The sequence below is a fragment of the Pongo pygmaeus genome, chromosome 19, assembly GCF_028885625.2.
Source record: "Pongo pygmaeus isolate AG05252 chromosome 19, NHGRI_mPonPyg2-v2.0_pri, whole genome shotgun sequence".
Taxonomy (NCBI): domain Eukaryota; kingdom Metazoa; phylum Chordata; class Mammalia; order Primates; family Hominidae; genus Pongo; species Pongo pygmaeus.
The window spans coordinates 56,827,238-56,851,773 of record NC_072392.2 but is presented as its reverse complement, the minus strand read 5'-3'; the positions used below and the strand labels follow the sequence as shown (position 1 = coordinate 56,851,773).

Here is a 24,536-nt window from a genome sequence, read left to right as displayed (position 1 = left end):
CTCAGTGTTTGGAATAATTTCTTATGAAGCAATGACAACCCAGAATCACAGTAGCACAGGTATACTCATGTAAGCAAAGTGATGCATACTGTGCTGGAACATGATTCTGATTACTAATTTAGCATTTCAGAAGAATAACTGATCAATAAGGACCAGGCACAGTGGCTTATGCCTGTAATCCCAGCACTTTGGGAGGCCAAAGAGGTAGGATCACTTGAACCAAGTTCAAGACCAGTCTGGGCAACGTGGTGAAGCCCTGTCTCTACAAAAAATAAACAAATTAGCCAGGTGTGGTGGTATGTGCCTGTGTTCCCAGCTACTCGGGAGGCTGAGGTGGGAGAATCACTTGAGCCTGGGAGGTCGAGGCTGCAATGAGCCGTGATTGCACCACTGCACTCCAGCCTGGGCAACAAAGTGAGACTCCATATTAAAAAAACAAAAAAAAACAAAAAAAAACACATAAATGAGGGATGGAATATTGAGGATGGAGAAAATAGTGTTCCCCTACCAGGCTGTCTCTTTTGAGGGGACAACCACTAGAATGAAAGATCCTTATATTAGTGCTTGTACAATGCAAAATTGGGTGCAGCTAATAAATGCACACAGTGACCTATTAACTAGAATTTCACTTTGCCCACCTTTGTTTTCATTTCACTCAGACAAAAACTAGAAGATCTGGGGCAAGTTAGCACCCTTTTCCAGAAAGGTTGCCCATGAGGCTAGCACACTGTGAGCTACTATAATAGTTAGGGGAGAGTTTGTCTCAGTGGAGGAAATTTGAACCCTTTTTCCATGGGTTTTCTGGGGACAACTTTGTATCTACTGGCTGCTCCCTTAGATTTTTACATGAATTGATTTGTTTGTTAATATTATCTACTAATGTGCACAAAAGTTTGGGCCCCAATAATCTCTGAGTGACAGCCAGGCTGAAGTTCATGCATAGGCAGAGATCTACTTTCTTTCTTTTTTTTTTTTTTCTTTCTTTTATAGAGATGAGTTTTCACCATGTTGGCCAGGCTGGTCTCAAACTCCTGACCTCAAGTGATCCACCTGCCTCAGCCTCCCAAAGTGCTGGGATAACTATAGATGTGAGCCACTGCACCCAGCCCCCAGAGGTCTACTTTTAACCCTTGATTATCATACTTTAACCAAACACATTCTTTTAGAACAAATTTTGAGGGTGCCCAGAACTTCCTGTCAAGTATTGCACATTGATAGCCCCCAAATTACAGTAAAACAGAAACCTGACAAAAACCAATAAAGCTCCTAAGATCTATCTACCTGAAAGCATTCGCCAACTGCTTATAATTCTTTCTTTCTTTCTTTTTTTAATTGAGACGGAGTCTCACTCTGTCACCCAGGCTGGAGTGCAGTGGCACGATCTCGGCTCACTGCAAACTCTACCTCCTGGGTTCACGCTATTCTCCTGCCTCAGCCTCCTGAGTAGCTGGGACTACAGGCGCCCACCACCACGCCCGCCTGGGCCTCCCAAAGTGCTGGGATTACAGGTGTGAGCCATTGCGCCCGGTCTTTTTTTTTTTTTAGACAGGGTCTGGCTCTGTTTCTGTCACCCAGGCTGGAGTGCAGTGGCACGATCTCAGCTCACTGCAACCTCCACCTCCCCGGTTCAAGCCATCCTCTCACCACAGTCTCCCAGGTAGCTGGGACTATAGGCACATGCCACCATGCCATCTTTTAAAAATCTTTTTGTAGAGATGGGTTTTTGCTATGTTGGCCAGGCTGGTCTCGAACTCCTGGGCTCAAGCAATCCTCCCACCTCAGCATCCCAAAGAGCTGGGATCACAGGTGGCACCATATCAAGCTAATTTTTAAACTTTTATTTCTTGTAGAGACTAGGTCTACCAATGTTGCCTAGGCTGGTCTCAAACCCCTGGCCACAAGTGATCCCCCCGACTCAGCATCCCAAATAGCTGGGATTACAAGCACGAGCCACTGCACCCATCTTGGTCTTACAGCTTTCAATACCATCAATCTCTAATGACTCCTCAACCTGTGTCTCCAGCCTGTACCTTTTCTAACTTCAAAGTTAGATATCTAACTCTCTATTTAACCTATCCACTTGGATGTCTAATAGACATCTCAAATGTAACATGTCCAAAGCTTTGCTTCTGATCTTGACCCACAAATCTCCTTCTCCTGTTGTATTCCTCATCTCAGTGAGTAGCAATTCTGAACTACTTAGGTCACTAAGTTTGGAGTCATCTTTAAATATTCTCTCATCCATCCCAATCTAATCCTGTTGGCTGTTCTTTCAAAATAGTATCTGGGATCTAACCTCTCACCGCCTAACCCTCACGCCTGGATTAATGCAGTCGCCCCCTAATTGGTCTGTGTTTTTGCCCTTTTGTCCCTTCTCCTCTCACTCCAGTCCACTTCCAACACAGCAGTCAGAGATATCTTTTTTAAATGGATGACAAGCCGGGCGTGGTGGCTCACGCCTGTAATCCCAGAACTTTTGGAGGCCGAGGCAGGTGGATCACCTGAGGTCAGGAGTTTGAGACCAGCCTGGCCAACATGGTGAAACCCCGTTTCTACTAAAAATACAAAAATTAGCCGGGCATGGTGGCGCATGCCTATAATCCCAGCTGCTCAGGAGGCTGAGGTGGGAAAATTGCTTGAACCTGGGAGGTGGAGGTTGCAGTGAGCCAAGATCACACTACTGCACTCCAGGCTCAGCAACAGAGCAAGACTCCATCTCAAAAAAAAAAAAAAGATGACAGATCTCTTCTCCATTCCAAAACCTGCGACAGCTTCTGATTTTACGAGCAAGAGCCAAAGTCTGTAAAGAGGATTTGATCCCATCCCCTTCTCTCACTGTTGCAGGCACACTTGGTTCCTTGCTGGCCCTTACAGCTGGCAGATGTGCTCTTGCCTCATTCCTTGGACAGTCTTCCCTTGGATATTCACAAAGTCTGCTTCATTATCTCCTTCCAATTTTGGCTTAAATATCACCCTTTTTGCTTCTCTCTGACCATTCTATTTTTATTTTTATATTTTACTTTTACTTATTTTTTTTTTGACAGGGTCTTGCTCTGTCATCCAGGCTGGAGTGCAGTGGTGTGATCATGGCCCACTGGAGCCTCCACCTCCTGGGCTCAGGCAATCCTCCCATCTCAGCCTCCCAAGCATCTGGGGGCACTACAGGCACATGCCACCATACCCAGCTAAATTTTTTTTTTTTTTAATTTTTTTGTAGAGACGGGCTCTTGCTATGTTTCCCAGGCTGGTCTCAAACTCCTGGACTCAAGCAATCCTCCCACCTTGGCCTCCCAAAGCGTTGGCATTACAAGTACGAGCCACTATGCCCAGCCCCATTCTAGTTTTAAATTATAATCTTCATCTCAGCACTTCTTGTCTCCTTCCTCTGCATTTTTTTTTCTGTAGAACAACTGATGTACTATTATACTTACTTTGTCTCTTTTCCTACTAGAATATAAATTCCATGACAGCAGGAGCTTTTACTTTGCTCAATTCTGTATCTTCAGCGCCTAGAACAATGCTTGCCACAGAGTAGGCACAGTGGATTTGTTAGAGTAAATGAATGTCTGCTTTCTTATTTATCTTTCAAGATTCACATTCCCCAGGCTTCCTGCCCTCCTCCCACTCCTTCAATCTGGACTAATACCTCTCCCTACTCTAGGTTCCCATAACATCCTGTATTGTAGTACTTTCCAGAGATTTTTCTTTTTATTATTTCATTTTTTGAAGACAGAGTCTCACTCTGTCACCCAGGCTGGAGTGCACTGGCATGAGCATAGCTCACTGCAGCCTTAAATTCCTGGATTCAAGTGCTCTCCCCAATTTAGCCTCCCAAGTAGCTGGGACTGAAAGCACACACCACTACACCCAGCTAATTAAAATTTTTTTTTGTAGAGACAAGATCTTGCAGTGTTGCCCAGGCTGTTCTTGAACTCCTGACCTCAATCAATCCTCTTGCCTCAGCCTCCCAAAGTGCTAGGATTACATACAGGAGTTTAATTTCTGAGCCAGCCACTGTACCTAGCTAAGCAACTTAAAAACAAAAATCATCTTCGTATTCTTCAGGATTTAGCACACAAAAAGTGCTTTATGAATATTTAAATGAACTATTTGCAACATTTATACTCAATTGTTAGGGTAGTGGGAAGATGTTAAATAGGCATGAGTGAGGGGCTTGCCAACTTCCTCTTTCTTACATGAATTTCCTTCCTCTTTCTAAGAAACCCAGATTTGATTCTCTTTGCTTCCCTCCCACCAGAACACCAGTGACTAAACAGAGTTGTCAAAACACCTTTTTTTTTTTTTTTTTTTTTTTTTTTTTTGAGGCAAGGTCTCACTCTGTTGCCCAGGCTTGAGTGCAATGACACAGTCATGGGTCACTGTAGCCTCTACCTTCTAGGCCCAAGTGATCCTCCCACCTCAGGTTCCTGAGTAGCTGAGACTACAGAGGTACACCACTGTGCCCAGCTAATTTTTAAGATTTTTTGAGATGGCTAGTAATTTAATTTTTATTTTTGTAGAGACAGTCTCCGTATGTTGCCCAAGCTGGTCTCAAACTCCTTGGCCCAAGCAATCCTCCTGCCTTGGCCTCCCAAAGTGCTGGGATTACACGCATGAAGCACCTTGCCTGGCCTGCCAAAACAATTTTAACCAAATGTTATTTTATAGCTTTCACATCCATTTGGAAGAAAATATTGGGATTTTTAAAGATGTTAATTGTTGGGTTAGTACCACCATGCAAAAAAGTTTTATCTTAACCTAGAATCATAAATCACATGGTACATTTCCTAGGTCCTTTTAAGACTCTAATGATTATCCCCATCCTCACTCCCACTGTAAAACTCTTAAAAGAGTTTTCAAATTATACCACAATTACTGACTATTAAATACCTATACGTAGGCAGGCCCATCTCTGTCTCAGAATTTTTTTGAGTATCAGGATGATAGTTATTGATCAAAAGGAGGCCTGGGGTCCAAAATGGAGGACAATTGGAAAAACAGCAGACCAGTATTTCAGCAAAAGGTGCAAAACAGAATGGAAGCACTGTACTAATAGGCAGTGGGCTGACTATGCATGGTGTCTCATCCCAGCACTTTGGGAGGCCTAGGCGGGAGAATTACTTGAGTCCAGGAGTTTGAGACCAGCCTGGGCAACAAAACAACACCTCATCTCTACAAAAAATTTAAAAATTAGCCAGGTGTGGTGGTGTGCACCTGTAGTTCCAGCTACTCTGGAGGCTCAGGCAGGAGGATTTCTTGAGCCCAGGATTTGAGGTTACAGTGAGTTATGATCACACCACTGCACTCCAGCCTGAGTGATAGAGACCCTGTCTCTTAAACAACAACAACTGGAAAAAGCCTGATTGAGTTTAAATCTCTCATCTACAAGATGAAGAAATCAAAGCCAAAGGTACACAGCTGGAGTTGGTATTTCTCAAATATATAAGAAAGCATATTAAAGTGATAAGCTGGACTTTAGGTGACTTGACAAAGTTATTATTATCTAAAAACTGAAGTAAGGTATATCCTATATGTTCAAAGTTGGAGTCCATATTATTCTATGCATTTTAATTGCTGATTAGAATTCAACTGATGTACTTATTCTCAAGCTTGTAGTTTGTATTTTGCTGAAAGAGACTGGCCTAAGTGTACAGTCCAGCTGCCACATGGGAAGAAGTAAAGAGATCAAGGAGAACTAAAAGGATGCTACTTGATTTTTTCAGGAGCTTAGGAAGAAAAAGCAGCCACTGGTGGTACTGTCCATAAGACCCTTCTAACCTTTGTAAACTATTAATTTGAAGGCGATACGAACATAACTTCATTGCAGTTGGAGTAGAGAAGGGCAAGACAGGAATATAACATAGGGTAAACTTTAATTCACACAATCAGTGAGTAGTTTGTTTGCCAAACATAGATTGTAGTAAAACAAAAAGAGAACCTCCAAGGTAGGTCTAAGTTAAAGGTCGTTATCTTAATGTTTTCTTTCCCAGTCATAGTTTTAATTTAGGAATCTTGTGTGTCTTAAACTCTTAGGGGATGGCTCCTGTTGAAATGTTGCCAATTTTAGGCACTTTTTATCTCAAACTCCTGGCCTCAACAATCCTCTTGTCTTGACCTCCCAAAGCACTGGAATTAAAGTTCAGGTGTGAGCTACTGTGACCAGCCAGCATTTTTAAAAGAATGATAAACAGAAAGGAGAAATTTCTTTAACTGCAGATTAGAGAATGACGTATTTTTAGTCATTCTTTCAATATTTTGGAAGTGATCTTTTACATTATATACTTGTGTACTGATGGAAAATGAGCATGTATTACTTGTACAAAAATAGCGTCGGGACGGGCGTGGTGGCTCACACCTATAATCCCAGCACTTTGGGAGACTAAGGCAGGCGGATCACTTGAGCCCAGGAATTTGAGACCAGCCTGGGCTCTCCACAGAAACTCTGTCTCTACAGAAAATAAAAAATTAGCCAGGTGTGGTGGCGCATGCCTGTAGTCCCAGCTACTTGGGAGGCTGAGGTGGGAGGATTGCTTGAGTCTGGCAGGTCAAGACTGCAGTGAGCTCTGATTGTGCCACTGCACTCCAGCTTGGGTGACAAAGCAAGACCCTGTCTCCAAAAAAAAAAAAAAAAAAAAAAGCTTCAAGTGCTTTAGTGTACATAAAAATACAGTACACGTGACCACATCCTCATATTGTTTCACTGTGAGGTAACAAGTCCATAATACTGAAAAATCAATTCTCTTAATGTATAGTCACACTTCATAGAGTGTTGGTCTCACGTTGTAGCAATGAAGTTATACATAAATTAGGTGCTTTTCCACTTCTATTGTATTGACCTCCCTCTCTCTAGCTTACCTAAGATTCTTTGGCAAGTACTAAAATGACTGTCCTATTCTTATGTCATTTCTCTGTGAGTACAAACTGGGGAAAACACTTTTCATTTATGTTGCCCAACTGGAAGTAGAAATTATATGCCAATCTCCTGTGCTTTAAATCTTTATATGGATAACCCTTTTGCAGGCATGTAATTATAGTTAAAGCAATGGTTTCCTAAGTACAATTGAGTACTTAAAAGTGAGGTGGCTGGCCAACTCTTCAATGGATTAAGTTAAATATAATAAAATTGAACAAACTAAATGATTAATAGAATTCCTTTCAGCATGACAAGTAGACTTCAGACTTTCTACGTTATTAAAGTACTGCATCAATTTTAAGTTATTAGACTTAGATACTGCATCAATTTTAAGTTTTAGAGGGATGTTTAACATTTGACTGCCTGCTACTGTGTAATAGAAACCAAAATGCAGGTTTTAATCTGGGTTTAACATTTAAAATTCCCGTCAGACATAACTATCTGCTTCACTGGCTACAATAATATGCTTAATTTAACTCAGACAAAGGAGAAATAGTATTTCTTAATCTGCTATCTCAACTCACAAGTTTTAGAAGTGCTTAATCCATGGAGTGGAAATTTTTATGGCCTTACGGGATGCCAGGCCTGAAACTTAAAGAGGAAATATTAAAAGTTCATGTTGGTACTGCTGTAAATCTTACTTTACAATAAGTTCATACAGTCATGCACTACAGTCGTGTTTCAGTCAAAGGAGAACCATATATATGATGGTGGTCATGTAAGATTACACTGTTTTTTAAACTGTGACTTTTCTATGTTTAGATACACAAATACCATTGTTAAAATTACCTACTGTAGGCCAGGCTTGGTGGCTCATGCCTCTAATCCCAGCATTTTGGGAGGCCGAGGTGGGTGGATCACCTGAGGTCAGGAGTTCGAGACCAGCCTGGCCAACATGGTGAAACCCCATCTCTACTAAAAATACAAAAATTAGCCGGGCAGGGTGGTGTGCGCCTATAATCCCAGCTACCCAGGAGGCTGAGGCAGGAGAATTGCTGGAACCTGGGAGGCCGAGGCTGCAGTGAACCGAGATTGCACCACTGCATTCCAGCCTGGGCGACAGAGCAAGACTCCGTCTCAAAAAAAAAAAATAAATAAATAAATAAATAAAAAATTACCTACAGTATTCAGTACAGTAACATGCTATACAGGTTTGTAGCCTAGGAGCAATAGGCCTAGGTGTGCTGCAGGATATACCATTTAGGTTTGTGTAAGTAATCTATGATATTTGCACCACAACAATGTATCTCTTAGAATGCACCCCATCGGAAAAATGACACATGAGGTCATATTCTATTCATTCCTGAGTATTTTGTAAATCATTTACCATCTCATGAAAGCAGCTAAGCTGCAACTCTAGTCCTGTCTTTCAAGTGGGGCAAGTGGCACAAAGAGATATATTAATTTGCTCCCAACTCCACTGCAAATCAAGTGGGTAGATAAACACCCAAGCCTATCCCTTGTATAGCAAGGCTATCTGTAGGTACTGACTGTTTAGGACAGTAATAATGCGTAGTATATGTTGCAATTGAACTCTTGAGGGTTTTTTTCCCTTACAGCTGGGCCCTTTCATAAGATTCACTTCCCATTAATTATGATAATCTAACTTGGAACTCGCACTCTGCAGGCTGAAGATGACTGAGGTGTTTTGCCTGATGTCTCTCTATACCGAACTAATGACCTGGAAATTAAAGGCTTTGAAATGTATTACCAACCCCCTGATTCATGGCCTTTCAGTAATGCAGCTAATCTGAGGTCTTAAAATTAACCGCCTCACAGTGAACTGGAAAGGGCAGCGCTGTGACTAATGCCATGCTGCTGATCTGGTTTGCCAGGAAAGGTGAGTAGAAAAACAGGGAACATTGGTGGGGCGCGGTGGCTCACGCCTGTAATCCCAGCACTTTGGGAGGTCGAGGCGGGAGGATCATCTGAGGTTGGGAGTTCGAGAACAGCCTGACCAACATGGAGAAATGCTGTCTCTACTGAAAATACAAAATTAGCCAGGCATGGTGGCGCATGCCTGTAATCCCAACTACTCGGGAGGCTGAGGCAGGAGAGTCGCTTGAACCAGAGAGGCGGAGGTTGTGGTGAGTCGAGATCGCGCCATTGCACTCCAGCCTGGGCAACAGGGGTGAAACTCCGTCTCAAAAAAAAAAAAAAAAAAAGAAAAACACAGAATATCACCTTCTTTCTCTAGGAGGGTATATTAGAATCTTTGGTTTTAGGAACTAATAACCTTTCCCTGGCCCTAAATTACCTAACCGGCACCTTGGGTCCAATCTAATCCACATGGTTACTTTTTCAATATTGCTTCCTCTTCCAGAAGCCTTATTCCGTGACTTTTAGGTTGAAGACGCAAACTAGAGTTGAAAATCAAGGAACTAAATAATAATTCCACTGTACATATACACCCCATTTGGTTTCTCCATTTATGGTTTCCTATAGGTTGTGTTCACCTTTTGGCTCTCGTGAATAATGCTGCTATAAACACGGGGGCACAAATAGCTGTTCACATCCCTGCTTTTCATTCTTTGGGAAATGGAGAGGTGGAATGGGAGAGTCAGACACATGCTGCCACACCATGAACCTGGAAGGCACGATGCCAAGTGAAATAAGCCAGTCACAAAAGAGAGTCTGCAGAGTTCCACTCAGAGGAAATACTTAAGAGTAGTGAAATTGATAGTAGGACAGGGGTTGCCACGGACCAGTGGGAGGGGGATTGGGGAGTTACCGTTTAATAGGCACAGAGTTTCACTTTTGCAAGATGAAAAACGGTGGGAAATGGGACGTGGGAATGGATGCAAAACGATGTCAATGTTCTTAATGCCACTGAACTCACTTAGAAATTGCGAAAATGGTATATTTTGTTACGTATATTTTACCACAGATTAAAACGACTCCACGCTAAGCCTTGTAGCCCTCATGTTTCTTGGGGAGAAACTCTGGGAGAGAGGATAAGCCTTTCGCACAGCGCTTTCCAGAGAATGTGTACAAGAGGCATGCTCAGGAGGAGAGGGTGGGCCGGGCGGGCGAGATGACCCGAGAAGGCAGATCCACTTGGTTAACAAGGTCCACTTTCCTCAGGGATCTCCCGCTAGGTGTGAGCATTCTTTTGTCACAGGAAAGCCTTGAGATTCTCCTTTCCTTTCACAACGCCCTCCCAGTCAAAGACGTCCCTAACGTTGGGAGCTCCCTGCCTACCCACTCCTTTCTCCTCTGAGCCATATGCCGCATCCCTCAGAACCCCGTTCCCTAAGATTCTGCGGTCTTCCATGTTAGGTCCCGGCAACTGCCACACTAACCATCAGCTGCTCGGACCCCACCCGCCGAACGCCAGAACAAGTGGGCGCGGGGGCGGGGGGTCGTCCTCAAGCGCCCCGGAAGTCACCACCCCCCGTCGCCAGCGGAGGCGCCCGGGCGGGGCGCGCGGCTGTGATTGGCGGGAAGATGGGACGATGCGTTACGTGCGGAGATGTAACCGCTCCTGCGCGCGGTTAGCTTGGGGAGGGGCGGAGCGTGCGGCCCTGGGCGGCCGTTACCCGGAACAGTGTCTGGCCTCGGGTCCCGTAACCCTCGGCGGAGCTGGCGGGAGGGAGCGGGGGTGGGAAGAGGGCGTGAGGAGGGAAGGGGAGGGAGGAGAGAGAAGGGCGGAGTAGGAGGGAGGGGAGGGGAAGGGGGCAGGGCGGAAGAGTGTCACGTGATCCGGCATGGAGGCGGTGGCGGCGACCGGGAGGAGCCGCCGGGGCAGAAGCCGCACTTGTTAGTGTGGGGGGAGGTGGGGGCGGGGGACGCCGACACCGTCACCGTCACCCAGGGACGCCGAGGAGAAGGCGGGAGGGGGGTGGGGGTGAGATCAGGCTCCGACCCCCGGCCGAGGGGATGAGGGGAGCATGGGTGCCAAGGAGTCACGGATCGGATTCCTCAGCTACGAGGAGGCGCTGAGGAGAGGTGAGGGGGGAGGGGTCTGGGCGAGCTGCCTGGGAGGCCCGCGACGGGCAGCCTGGAGGGTGGGTGACCGGGAAGGAGAGGGGAGGTTGAGGGCGTGGGGCGCCTGAGGCGGAAGGGAAAGGCGGCCGGCCTTGGGGAGTATAGTGGGGGAGAGAGGTCGGGTGGGGAGCAGCGTTTGGGAATTAGGGCCGTTTGGAAAGGGGCTTGTCCTGAGAGAGGGGGATCGGCGCTGGCAGGGCAGTGCCCGTGCTCGCTGGTGGCGTTGTGATCCTGGATGTGTCCAGGGAAGTCCTCTCCCCGTTTTCTTGGGCGGCTCCAGCCCTTCCAGCCCCCCTTATCCTTCATTGCCATTTTCTCCTATCATTCCTTCATAAAAACCTCCAATAACATCCTAACCTCGTTCCTAACAGCCTTAGCTGGAAGGGGACGAGGAGGCGGCTGCAAAGCGCTCCTCTCTGCTACTGGAAGCCCCTTCGTATCTGGGGAGTCCCTGCCTTTTCCGAGGGCCTATGCCTGTCTCTTGAGGGCTGTGGCCATCCGCTTCTGCCACCCTTCACCGTTTGAGCGGCTGACTTTGATAAGAACGATCTGAAATGAAGTTGTGTTTGAGGTGAGATGAGACTGGACAGCTGACGTTGCCATCAGACCTTGTCTTAGGTTTCATCTCCAACGTTGACCAAAGCCTTTGACTGCACTTGATTCCCAGTTCTCGCTCCATCCCTCTCCATGAAATGGCATTGGGAAGTCCAGCATTCAGATATTGTGTTAAAGCTCCCTTTGGAGACTGGCCTGGCTGCCAGTCCCGGCCTGCTGCTTATTGGTTCTGAGGCACAGTATATTGTTGGCAGCCCCAGCCCCCTACCACTCACTCTGATACCGCTGTCCATGATCACTAAAGCACACGCTAACTGGAAGTGTCTGTTGCACAGTTTATGGCCGGAATGTCTTAATTTTTCATGACTGGGATTTCAGTGTGTGTAGATCTGTGTATGGTTGTATTTCTTTTAGACATGTAATGGATATTCTTGGTAAGAAGTGAAAAAACATTAAGAAGATTAGGAGCTAGGCATTATTGTTAACAGGTTTCCAAGTCAAGAAATCAGCCATGCTCCAGGTGGTTTTAGTAGCTAAGGATATAAAATGGAAATTAGATTAAAAGACGGGTATTCAAAATGAGGCTTGAGAAGTGAACTCTTGTTCGTATATAGGAAGAAGAGGGGTAAGTGGGTAAGTTCAGTTGACCATCACCTGACAGTAAGATACAGAACTGAGATGTATTGGTGGTGGTGGATTTACCAGAATAACACAGATGGGCCTTTTATGTCTTTCTTTCTTTTTCCCCTGTGGAACAGTATAATAATTGTTTTTGTGGACAATCTCACTTGAAATTTTTTTCTCTGCCCCAATATGAGAAATATTCCAAATTCTTGATGTGTTTCCAGCCCTAGTAGGCTAGTCATTTCCGGGATGCTGTTGAGCCTGACAGGTCTGGCCTCAATTAGGCAATGGCTTACATGGCATGAAAGAGGACATTAGTCAAACTGATTTACAGCTTCAAGCTTCAGAAGTGTTTCTTAAGTTTGAGGTTGTGAATACTAGTGATGTACCTGGCATTGAGAAATTCTAAAGTTAAACTTGTATTCAGCTCTAGCCTGCTTAATCTCCTATCAAACTAAGATTATACGTTTGTAAATACAAATGAAGTTAATTGCATTTTAAACTGATCTGACTGGAAGGGTTTTGTTTAATTTCTTATACAGTGTCTGCCTGTTGAATTTTAAAACACATATATTTGAAGAGATAGCAAAATATTTGTTAAGAGCTTATTTGTAACTATTGGAATGAATTTATGTTTTTTTTTTGAGACGAGTCTTGCTCTGTTGCCCAGGCTGGACTGCAGTGGCACGATCTCGGCTCACTGCAAGCTCCGCCTCCCGGGTTCACGCCATTTTCCTGCCTCAGCCTCCCCAGCAGCTGGGACTACAGGCGCCCGCCACCACACCCGGCTAATTTTTTTGTATTTTTAGTAGAGACAGGGTTTCACCGTGTTAGCAAGGATGGTCTGGATCTCCTGACCTTGTGATCCGCCCGCCTCGGCCTCCCAAAGTGCTGGGATTACAGGCTTGAGCCACCGCGCCTGGCCGGCATGAATTTATGTTTTACCAGTTTGCTTTAGAGGAAAATTAAAGCAAAAGAGAGCAGCAAGTTGATAAAATTGTATTTCTAAATGTAAACCAGAAGCCCCCTTCTTTAAGCATGGCACTGTTTAGTAAATGTCAGACTTTAATATAGAGTTTAAGATTACAGAAAGAGTTTATGAAGCTTTTTTTTTTTTTCGAGACAGAGTCTCGCTCTGTTGCCCAGGCTGGAGTGCAGTGGCGTGATTTTGGCTCACTGCAACCTCCGCCTCCTGGGTTCAAGCCATTCTCCTGCCTCAGCCTCCCGAGTAGCTGGGACTACAGGCGCATGCCACCACGCCTGGCTTATTTTTTGTATTTTTAGTAGAGATGGGGTTTCATCATGTTGGCCAGGATGGTCTCAAACTCTCAACCACAGATGATCCGCCAGCCTCAGCCTCGCAAAGTGCTGGGATTACAGGCGTGAGCCACTGCGCCTGGCCCCAGAATATTTTGATAGAGCTAAAAATGGCTTGGAACCTCTTTTGGGCACTTGAATAATATAAATAGTTGCTAAAACCTGCATTCATTGGTTTCATCTACTTGCTTATGTTGTATAAAATGAATGGGGGAAAGGGTAGATAGGATTTGACAAACACACATTAGTCCAGTGTGTGCAAAACAAGCTTGACATAACTACAGAAATACTTGTCTCCTTGGCTTTACTTAAAATTATTGAATGCTAAATAATGCCTAGATGTGATTAGGTGGTATTTAAAAAAATAGGCATATATTACCACATACAAACATGGAATTGCAGGCAGTTTATCTTGCAAAGCGGGGCCTTGGAAACAAAGTGTTATGTTAATGACAGATAACACTTACTGGGCCTGAGTGGAAGGGCAGTCTAGTGACTTCAGTTACATTTTAGAAGCACCTAGAAATTAGGAAGATTGGTTTTTGCGCACTATTTTAGCTAGACTGTCTGTCAGTTGTCTAAACCTTAACGTTTTCTAAAAGTGTACATTTAAACACTGTTAGGGAGATGTATTACTGGTAGCTTTTATTTTTTGGCTTGAATCTCTTTCTTAAATATCTTGAGTAAAACACAAGGAAAGCCTTGACTCTTGTTTATATTGCGTGTGTTTTCTGAGGAAGTACACTTGTACTTCATGGATACTGGAAATTTGAGCAGCACGTTCTTCATCTCTTTATTTCACCTCGTTGTTGCATCTAAGTTTGTGGCTTGTGTATTCTTAAAAATGTATTTTAAATGCTTGGAACACAGCATTCAAAAACCGTTCGGTGAAAGATGAGTTGCATTTTAGATCCTTTTAGAACTCTAAGACATCTTAAAAATCTTTACCAGTTTTTTAATTCTTCTGTCTTATCTGCTCCTCTGTCCTTCCTTTCATCTTTCTGGAAACAGGATTATAAGGCGATTGTGTGTGTGTGTGTGTGTGTAAGAATCGGCTGAATTAAAATGATTCTTAACTTTTAAATTGCAGTAATAAAATACAGTGGGTGAATTTCTTCTAATCCCTTTCTTTAAAATCTGGCATTTATATTGCTGTTAGTAGCTGAGTGATGAACTATAGTGTGTCAAAAAGTTATGTTATGGATTCATATTTTAAAATGTCCTTTTGCTCATTAATTCAGCAGATTTTTACTAAAGGCTGGGTATGAATTAGGCACTAAGGAAATGGATAACCAAGACCCCTCTCTCTAGGATCATATAGCTTGGGTCAGTGATCTCCACTAAGTGTGTATAGACAATCCCCGACTTACAATTTAACTTTACGATGGTGCAGAAGCTATACGCGTTCAGTAGAAATCATATTTCAGTAAAGTATTAATATTTAGTATTAATAACCGTATTTCAGTACACTAATAAATTACATGAGATTTTCAACGCATTACTGTGTTATTTTGTCCAACAGTATGCTAATGTAAATGTTCTAAGCATGTTTAAGGTAGGCTAAGTTATGTTCAGTAAATTTGGTGTATTAAATACATTTTTGACTTAATGATATTTTCAACTTATGATGAGTTTATTGAGAGGTAATCTCATTGTAAGTTGTATCAAAGAATGTATTCATAGAGGATCAAAGTTGTATCAAAGAAAGAATTCATAGAGGATGCGAATAAAATACTAGAAATTCTGTTTATAGTTCTAACTTGTGTATGTTTAATAATGCATATAATATGTTCAAAAGTAGTATATATGCATATCATTTATAAATGATTAGCTTATGGTATATTAAGTGCTGCAGTGCTATAAGAGAAAGTGCTACGGAAATACAGAGTGTGTCTCTGATGGCCTAGAAGTGCCGCTAGCACTGTGCTCATTTTATAGTATATGCTCAATAATTGAGTGTTAAAGGATTTAATTTCCTAGTCACTTATAGGTAGTTGTGTTTGCTAGTGGAATAATTAAGCATGTAACAGTTGATAATTCAGTACTTTTCATTTTGCTTATCCACCAAATCTAAGATGCCTTAAAACACTGACTCCCAACTAAGATTTTGTTCACCAATTTCTCAGTATTAATCTTAAAATTTCATTAGATTTATACTATCTATGATGTGATGTTAGCTCGTTTAGCATAATGTATCATTCTATACACGGAAATTGAATTTCACAGTCAGTACCTTCTGGGATGCAGTATTTATCTCCCTTATTAAAGCACTTATTTGCCTTCCTATGAATTTTTAAAATTCACCAGCGAACTTTCTAGCATTAGTTTGGAATTGTTGGTTTCGGTTAAGCCTTTTAAAAGTACACCTAGCCAGATCTTACTATTTGTGAAGGAGAAAAATGGGGCAGTTTTTAAGTAGTCTGCTTATATGTAGTCACCTGAGTGGTTACAAAGGTGCTGTTTTCACTAAACTCACTGTTTCACTAATTTCACTGTTTTCACCTCACTAATCTTTAGTTCATAAGTTTGGTGTGTCACTGACAAAGAGGAGATAAATATATTGATAAACTCTGGATTTTGGGGGATGAGCAAAATGAGGTGACATCACTTGCTGGTTAGTGAGCTCCCCATTTACCAAACTGGACAGCTCTTGTTTGTTTTTCCTTGTTCATTGTCTCTCTTTGTGCTTAGTGAGACTTTACAGTGACAGCACTCAGGGTTGCCTTCCAGAAAGATGTGTAAGGAAGTTAGAGTTGGGATTGTGATGCACAACCCATAGCCAGATATTTTCTCAGGATGAGAAAAGGAAGATTTTTGGCACTAGATTATATGCTTGGATCACTGGAAAAGTTAGAGAAGTGATTATTATTTTTGTTGTCACTAGAGAAAAATCTGTTTTTGCAGCACCAGAGTAATGCTGAGAGTTTGAATTAGAAGCTTTAATGTTAAACAGCTGCAGTGGTGGAGGGATTTTTTTTTTTTTTTTTTTAAATTTATGAACTAAAAATGAGTAGTTGGATAGTGTACTGAGAAGATTAAGGTGGGACTGACAGTTCTTTTTATACTGTATCCAGGAAGCATGGCTTCTCCTTTCAGAGCTTGTTTATGCTTCTGCTTTTGCTTTTTGGGCCTCATGACATATTTGTGTTTAAGTTGAGCAGTTTAATGTCTTTCTGCATTCCAATAAGTCCTCTCATTTAATAATAAAGAACTCTTGGAAGTTAGAGGTATGTAGTTAATTATTGGCACAAAAGCCTGATAAAAACTAGCTTTTCAAGTGTTTCCTTTATTGTTCTTTCCATTTGTTTCTTTTGTGTTGTGTGTGTGTGTTATGCAGCAATAGAATAGAATTTTCTTTTATAGTCTATTCAAAGATGACCAGAATTCAAGACCTTCCCTTAACACCCTTCTTTATTAGGGACTTAGTATTCATTAACATAAGGCTCTTTTTAATTTGTTTTTATTTTGTTTCTTTTTTTTTTTTGAGACAGAGTCGCTATTGCTCAGGCTGGAGTGCGAGTGGCACGATCTTGGCTCACTGCAACCTCCGCCTCCTGGGTTCAAGCTATTCTCACGCGTCAGCCTTCTGAGTAGCTGGGATTACAGGCACCCACCACCACGCCCAGCTCATTTTTGTATTTTTAGTAGAGACAGGGTTTTACTATGTTGGCCAGGCTGGTCTGGAAGTCTTGACCTCAAGTTATCCACCTACATTGGCCTCCCAAAGTGCTGAGATTATAGGCGTGAGCCACTGCTCCTGGCCTATTTATTTATTTTTGAGACAGAGTCTTGCTCTGTCACCCAGGTTGGAGTGTAGTGGCGCAATCTTGGCTCACTGCAACCTCCGCCTCCTGGTTCAAGCGATTCTCTTGCCTCGGACTCCAAAGTAGCTGGGACCACAGGCGTGTGCCACCACACTGTCACGCGCATCCATGTGAAGAGACCACCAAACAGACTTTGTGTGAGCAATGAAGCTTTTTAATCACCTGGGTGCAGGCGGGCTGAGTCCAAAAAGAAAGTCAGCGAAGGGAGATAGGGGTGGGGCTGTTTTATAGGATTTGGGTGGGTAGTGGAAAATACAGTCAAAGGGGATTTTTCTCTTGCAGGCAGGGGCAGGGGTCACAAGGTGCTCAGTGGGGGAGCTTCTGAGCCAGGAGAAGGAATTTCACAAGGTTAATCGCTCAGTTAAGGTGGGACAGGAATAAATCACAATGGTGGAATGTCATCGGTTAAGGCAGGAACCGGCCATTTTCACTTCTTTTGTGATTCTTCAGTTGCTTCAGGCCATCTGAATGTATTTGTGCAGGTCACAGGGGATATGATGGCTTAGTTTGGGCTCAGAGGCCTGACAACACCTGGCTAATTTTTGTATTTTATAGTAGAGATGGGGTTTCGCCATGTTATCCAGGCTGGTGTTGAACTCCTGGCCTTAAATGATCCACCCGCCTCCACCTCCCAAAATGCTGGAATTACAGGCGTGAGCCACTGCGCCCAGCCAGGCTCTATTTTAGGGAATTTTTTTTTTTTTTGAGACGGAGTTTTGCTCTCGTTGCCCAGGCTGGAGTAATGGCGCAGTGTCGGCTCACTGCAACCTCCACCTCTTGGATTCAAGCAATTCTCCTGCCTCAGCCCTCCAAGTAGCTGGGATTACAGGCACGGTGCCACCATGCCCGACTAATTTTGTATTTTTAGTAGAGACGGGGTTTCTTCATGTTGGTCAGGCTGTTCTCCAACTCCCGACCTCAGGTGATCCACCCACCTCGGCCTCCCAAAGTGCTGGGATTACAAGCATGAGCCGCTGCGCCTGGCCTAGGGCGGCGCTCCTCACTATCTTGTGAATAAGATTCAGGAAAACTGATGTTTTGAAACCTTGCCTATAACATGTTTCTTGGGGTACTAGACACTGGACTGCATTAAAAGCAAAACTGTGCTAAAATGGGATTTTACAGAGGAAGTTCTCCAGTGTCTTTCTTTTCTGTAAAGAAGCTTGGTTGCCCCAGCATCTTATCCCTGTGGCAAATGCCTTTTAACATTTGCTATGGTTGCCTTTTGGTAATGACTTGTGAAAGGGTCTGGATAGGCCTCCACTAGCCTTTCCCATGACAGCAAATGGCATCACTATTGCAACGCAAGTACTAAACTGAAAAATCTAGACATATCCTCAGTTCCTCCCTTTCTCTCACTTTCTGACCATATCCCCTTATTTCCAGTTAGAATCTGTCACCAAGTTTTATTAGTTTGGTATTCAGTTTAGTCTGTTAGCTTCTGCTTAATTGCCTCCACTTTAGTCCCCACTGCCATCATCTTTTGCTCCAAGACACTGTGCAGTAGTTTCCCAGTTTCACACAGTCAGTGTATTTTTAAAATCCAAACCAGATCTTGTTATTCCTTTCTTTAAAGTCTATAATTAATTTTTAAAAATGTAGTCTTTATAGTGGTCTACAAGGCTGTAAATAATTTGGTTCCTGCTTAAAACTCCAACCTCAGTTGTAATAATTTACCCCTTGCCTCCTGTACACTAGCTACACTAGCCATCTTCTTGTTCTTGGAACTTATTCTGGCTTGCATCCTTTGCATTTGCTACTTCCTCTCATCCTGGAAAGACTATTTATGAATTTTTACATGTCTGGCTCATTCTCATATCTGATGCCCGCAGCTCAGATGGCCTCAAAGACGCCTTCCTTTATCACCTCATATGAAGTGGTATTTGTCTATCACTATTGTGCAATATTCTGAACAGTTTGTGTACAGCCTTTATCAAAATATGTAATTATCATGTTTAATGTCAGGTCTGTTGCTGAATCCCCAGTGTCAGGATAGGTGCAGTGCCTAATGTATTTTAAGTGCTCAGTAAATATTGGATGTCTGGATGAATGTATAAATGTATAAATGATGGAGAGAAGATGTGGAGAGCTTTCATGTTTGTCAGATCGGGGGGGTAAAAAATAAAGACAGGGATCGAGTTATACTATATGTATCCACCTCAAAATTTCTTTTCCTTTCAGCAGCTTTTAAAAAGTTTGTGCTTAAAGTTTTTTTTTTTTTTTGGGGACGATGTCTGTCTCTGTTCCCAGGCTGGAGTGCAGTGGTGCGACCTCCGAATCACTGCAACCTCTACCTCCTGGGTTCAGGCAATTCTCCTGCTTCAGCCTCCTGAGTAGCTAGGACTACAGGCACAAGCCACCACGCCCAGCTAATTTTTGTATTTTTAATAGAGGTGGGGTTTCAGCATGTTGGCCAGGTTGGTCTTCATTTCTTGACCTCGTGATCCACCCGCCTCGGCCTCCCAAAGTGTTGGGATTACAGGAGTGAACCACCGCGCCCGGCCTGTGCTTAAAGTTTTAAATGATAGTTAAAAATAAACAGTCCTAAATATAGTATGTAGTTTTGTCTGTTTAGTTCAAATACTTGAAGCTGATAAATAAATTCCTGAGAGATTAGTATGAGGTAAGTATTGTACTTATGAACACTTGAGAATGTCTTTTGGTTATATATAAAATTTAATAATTTTATTCCTGAAATAATGATTTTTATATGATGACCTTCATGTACTTTTCATTTATGATAACAAGTATTATCCTACTGCCATATATGAAGTTAGAGTTGGAAAGTTATTTGCTTAAAGTGTTATACAGAGTTATATAAAATTCAACACACAGAGCTCTCTCTTGGTTCTAAATAATCCAAGTGATTTTAAATTAAATTTTATGATTAACTTTTTTTCTTGGTCTAAGACTTTTTCTCTTATATTCCATGGCTAATGCTTCCCTCTCTCTTTTCTTAGTCTTTTGGTTTTTGTTTTTATTACAATGGTATATGCACATAGTTTAGAATCAGATGGGAATACAGGGCTTGTTATGAAAATGGTACTGTTAGCTGGGCATGGTGGTTCAGGTCTCCCGAATTGTGGGGACTACAGGTGTGCACCACCACACCTGGCTAATTTTTTAAAATTTTGCAGAGACGAAGCCTCACTATGTTGCTGGTCTCAAACTCCTGGCCTCAAGCCTCAGCCTCCCAAAGCATTGGGATCATAGGCATGAGCCACTGTGCTGGCTGGCTGAGGCCTCTGAGAGAACTTGACATCTGGGCTTAGTTTTGACAGATAAGGGTCTGGCAAGGCAGGTAGTTTGAGGGGAAAGATACATGACAGTTTGTTGGTGAGCTTATTTCACTATGCCAGCCTCTGGAAATAGAAATCATACACTGGCCCTAATTTCAAGACACTAAATCTTGTCAGGGTTTTGCTTCACAGAGAAGATGCATAAAATTTGGTCTTAAAAATGAGTTCACCATGCACACATACACACAAAAAAAGTAAATACTGCATTACTCTATATATGAGGTTCCAAAATAAGTAAAACTAATTTATGGTGACAGAATAGTGGTGACCTCTGAGGGTCGGTATCAACTGGGAGAGAACAGGAGAGAGCCTATTGGGGTGCTGGAAATGTTCTTTATCTTAATTTTGCAGGATAATTCCTTGGATGCATCCCTAAAAATTCAGTCAAGCTATATAGTAAGATTTGTGCAGTTTATGTAAGTAATAGGAGAGATAAGAGGGGGAACCTGTGGAGAAGCAGAACATTTCAAGATCTAGAAAGCAACATTTGCAAGGGTACACAGTGTTCAGACAGGGACCAAATCATAGAAACTACTAGGGCTTGCCATGCTGAAACGACTGACTTCAAACCATAGGGCATACGTACCTTCCACTGAAGAAGAGCACCTGAGTAAAATGACTAGAGGTGCATTTCAAAGATTATTCTATTGGAAATATAAAGAATGAATTGGAGGAGTAGGAGGCAAATAGTCCAAGGGACAGATAAAGACCTTTCTTTTTTTTTTTTTTTTTTTTTTTTTTTGGAGACAGGGTCTCCCTCTGTCACCCTAGCTGTAGTGCAGTTGTGTGATCATGGCTCACTGCAGCCTCTACTTCCTGCGCTCATGCAATCCTTCCATCTCAGCCTCCCAAGTATCTGGGACTCCAGATGTGCAGACCACACCTGGCTAATTTTTTTATTTTGTTGTAGTGATGGGAATCTCACTGTTGTTTCCCAGGCTGGTCTTGAACTCCTGAACTCAGGCAATCTTCTGGCCTTGACCTCTCAAAGTGCTGGGATTACAGGTGTGGGCTACAGTGCCTGGCCTTATTAAAATGTTGACATAATAAATGGGACTACCTAGTGCTGTGCTTTCTCCTTAAAGGAGAAAGCTGACAGAATACAACTAGCAGTAATAATCTGGTAAATTGTGCTTTCTACAGAGTAAATTTTATTTGTCTCATGACATTTATGCAAATATTCAAATGTTTCAGGAATGTAAACATTTAAAATTTGGGTTATAAATAATGCCTCCTGGCTCTAAAATTATCTGAATTCATGAAGCAATCAGTAGCAAATATGAAGGAAAAATGAAACACAGCCTTATATGCAAGGACAAGCACAAATTTCTAATTTGTGTTATAATTTGGGTGCCCACCTGGTTTTGAAGGTGAGCCTTGGTTTGACTGGTTCTGAGACATTTCTCTCAAATAGCAAATGAGTAGTGGGTATGAATAGGGTACACTGGAAAGTCATGTCAAAACTCCATGCAATTTTTGGAGCATTTTTTCTCCCATGTAATTTATATAATTTGACATGTGTATTCCTATGTAAAATATTTAACCTCTTCTCTACAATAAGCATTAAGTGGGCTAATTAGTATGCTCTTCTTACTTCATATTTCTGTGATTTCTCTTATCTGGAATGACTTTTTTATGCCATCCAGGCTCGAGTGCAGTGGCACATTCACTGCTCACTGCAGCCTCAACTCCCCAGGGTCAAGCCATCCTCCTATTTCAGCTTCCGTAGCAGCTGGGACTACAGGTGTGCACCACTATGCCCGGCTAATTTTTGTGTTTTTTGTAAAGACGGGGTTTTGCTATGTTGCCCAGGCTGGTCTTGAACTCCTGAGCTCAAGAGATCCACCCACCGCAACCTCCCAAAGTGTTGGGATTACAGGCATGAGCCACTGCACCCAGCTTTTTTTCTAATTTATTTTTATTCTAAGATCAGATGAGATCGGCATGTTCAGGTTGGTATGGCCATAGACTGCTTTTATCTATTCTAATAATTTTGTATTGTACAATGTGTTGGAAAGGCAAGATGAAGTTAGATTATGAAGGGTTCATTCCCATTCAGTTCTGTCTATCCTTCTGGACTTTGCCTAAATCTTACCTTCTTTGGAGCTTTCCTGAACTTACTTATCTCCTTTGAATTCTTACATTTGGATCCTTTGTATTTGAGTATTTTTACGTATATATGTACATAAATAAAACATGTTTTATGTGTATTAATTTACTCTCCCAACTAGATTGAAAGCTGCTTGAAGAGTAACCTTTTTTTAAAACCACATTGGACTGTTTTAAGCACAAATAGGTATTTAGCATATGCTTGAAGATTGAGAGAACCATATGGTTACAGTCATTGGTGTGTCTGTATGATTGTGATATGTTGCTATTTAAAAATCAATAGTTATTTCTTATTTAGTTTTCTGTTAAGCCATAACCTTTTGCTCTCATTTATATGTCTTCTGAATGTTAAGTAACGTGGCTCATATTTCAAACTCCCAGTTTGGAAGTTTATAGCAATGTGACTGAAGTTTATAATTACAGGTCTCAGAGAACTGCACTACACAGCAGTTTTCTATGTGTTAGAATAATTTATTAGAAGACAGACAATTGTAGGTTACACTGTAATTTAGAAGACTTTTGCGCATCTCATGTATTTGTGTCAGTTTGAGAATTTGAAAATGCCTCCAAAATGTCTGTTGTTCACTAGTGCCTCTTGTGATCCTGGCAGGGATAAGCTAAACTTTTGAAAGGGTAGACTTTTTCTGTTTATCTTAGTATCCTGAGTCCCTAAATCTGGAATGTAGTAGATGTTTGTGCATTTCCCTATGTCAGTGAAGTCAAAATACTACAGGTGGATTTTTCAGCTTTTCAAAGTTTTCACATTTACTAAGTCCTTCACAGTTATCTCCTACTAGTTAAAAAACTATTTGCCTCAATTTATGCCAGTGCTACTTTGACATTTGCATTGCTGTAAAACCCTTACTAAAAGGTATATTTTTCTAGTATATAAATACATGTATGCAGCTTTTCTCATATCTTTGAGAAAGCAAAAAATTGTACTAAATTATGATTTCTGACTGTAATAGGATTATGGCTTAGTCATGATCAGTATTATATTTTCAACTATGTCGTACTAGGATTATTGTAAAAGATTTTCAAAATAGTTCATGTGAATTTTTGTCTGATCTTCACAAACTCAGGTATGTACATAGCTCTCCCCCACCTTCTCATGGCTTTGCCAATTTATTTTATTTTTATTGTGGTTTTATATATATATGTAACATACCATTTACCATTTGAACTATTTTAAAAAGTGTACAATTAGTGGCATGAAGTACATTCACAATATTGTATAACCATCACCACTATCCATTTCCAGAACTTGTTCATCATCCCAAACAGAAATTCTGTATCCGTTTTTTTCTCAGCCCCTGGTAACCTCTATTCTACTTTCTGTTTTTATGAATTTGCCTATTCTAGACACTTCATGTAAATAGAATCATACGATATTTGACCTTTCTTATTTTACTTAGGATAATGTTTTCAAGGTTGATCCATGTTGTAGTACATAGCAGAATTTAATTTCTTTTTTTGGCTGAATAATTTGTGTATACTATATATTGTTTGTACATCCATCTGTTGATGGGACGTATTTGGGTTGTTTCCACCTTTTGGCTATTGTGAATAATATTGCTGTGAACATTGGTGTACAAATATCTATCTGTTTGAGTCCTGCTTTCACTTCTTTTGGATATCAACCTAGGAATGGAATTGCTGGGTCATATGTTAATTCTATATTTAACCTTTTGAGGACAGCTAAACTGGTTTCCACAGCTTCTGTACTGTTTTATATTTCCACCAGCAATACACAAGTGCTCCTTCCATTTTCTCCATATCTACCCAATACTTGTTATTTTCTGTTTTCTTTCAATTAATAACCATCCTAATGGGTGTGACATAATATTGTCATTTTGATTTTTAGTTTCCTAATGGCTAGTGCTAATGAGCATTTTTTTATGTGCTATT

General features: G+C 41.9%; 1 protein-coding gene across 4 annotated transcripts in view; it reads left to right on the top strand.

The window, feature by feature from the left end:
• The first annotated feature begins 9,691 nt into the window (after positions 1 to 9,691).
• Positions 9,692 to 24,536, top strand: part of USP32 (ubiquitin specific peptidase 32) — a 213,005-nt gene continuing 198,160 nt past the window's right edge. For all 4 annotated transcript variants that reach the window (XM_063655614.1, XM_063655613.1, XM_063655611.1 and 1 more), the window contains exon 1: positions 9,692 to 10,861. In XM_063655614.1, the coding sequence (XP_063511684.1) occupies positions 10,804 to 10,861 (58 nt within the window). In that variant the 5' untranslated portion in view covers positions 9,692 to 10,803. The remainder of the gene's footprint in view (positions 10,862 to 24,536) is intronic.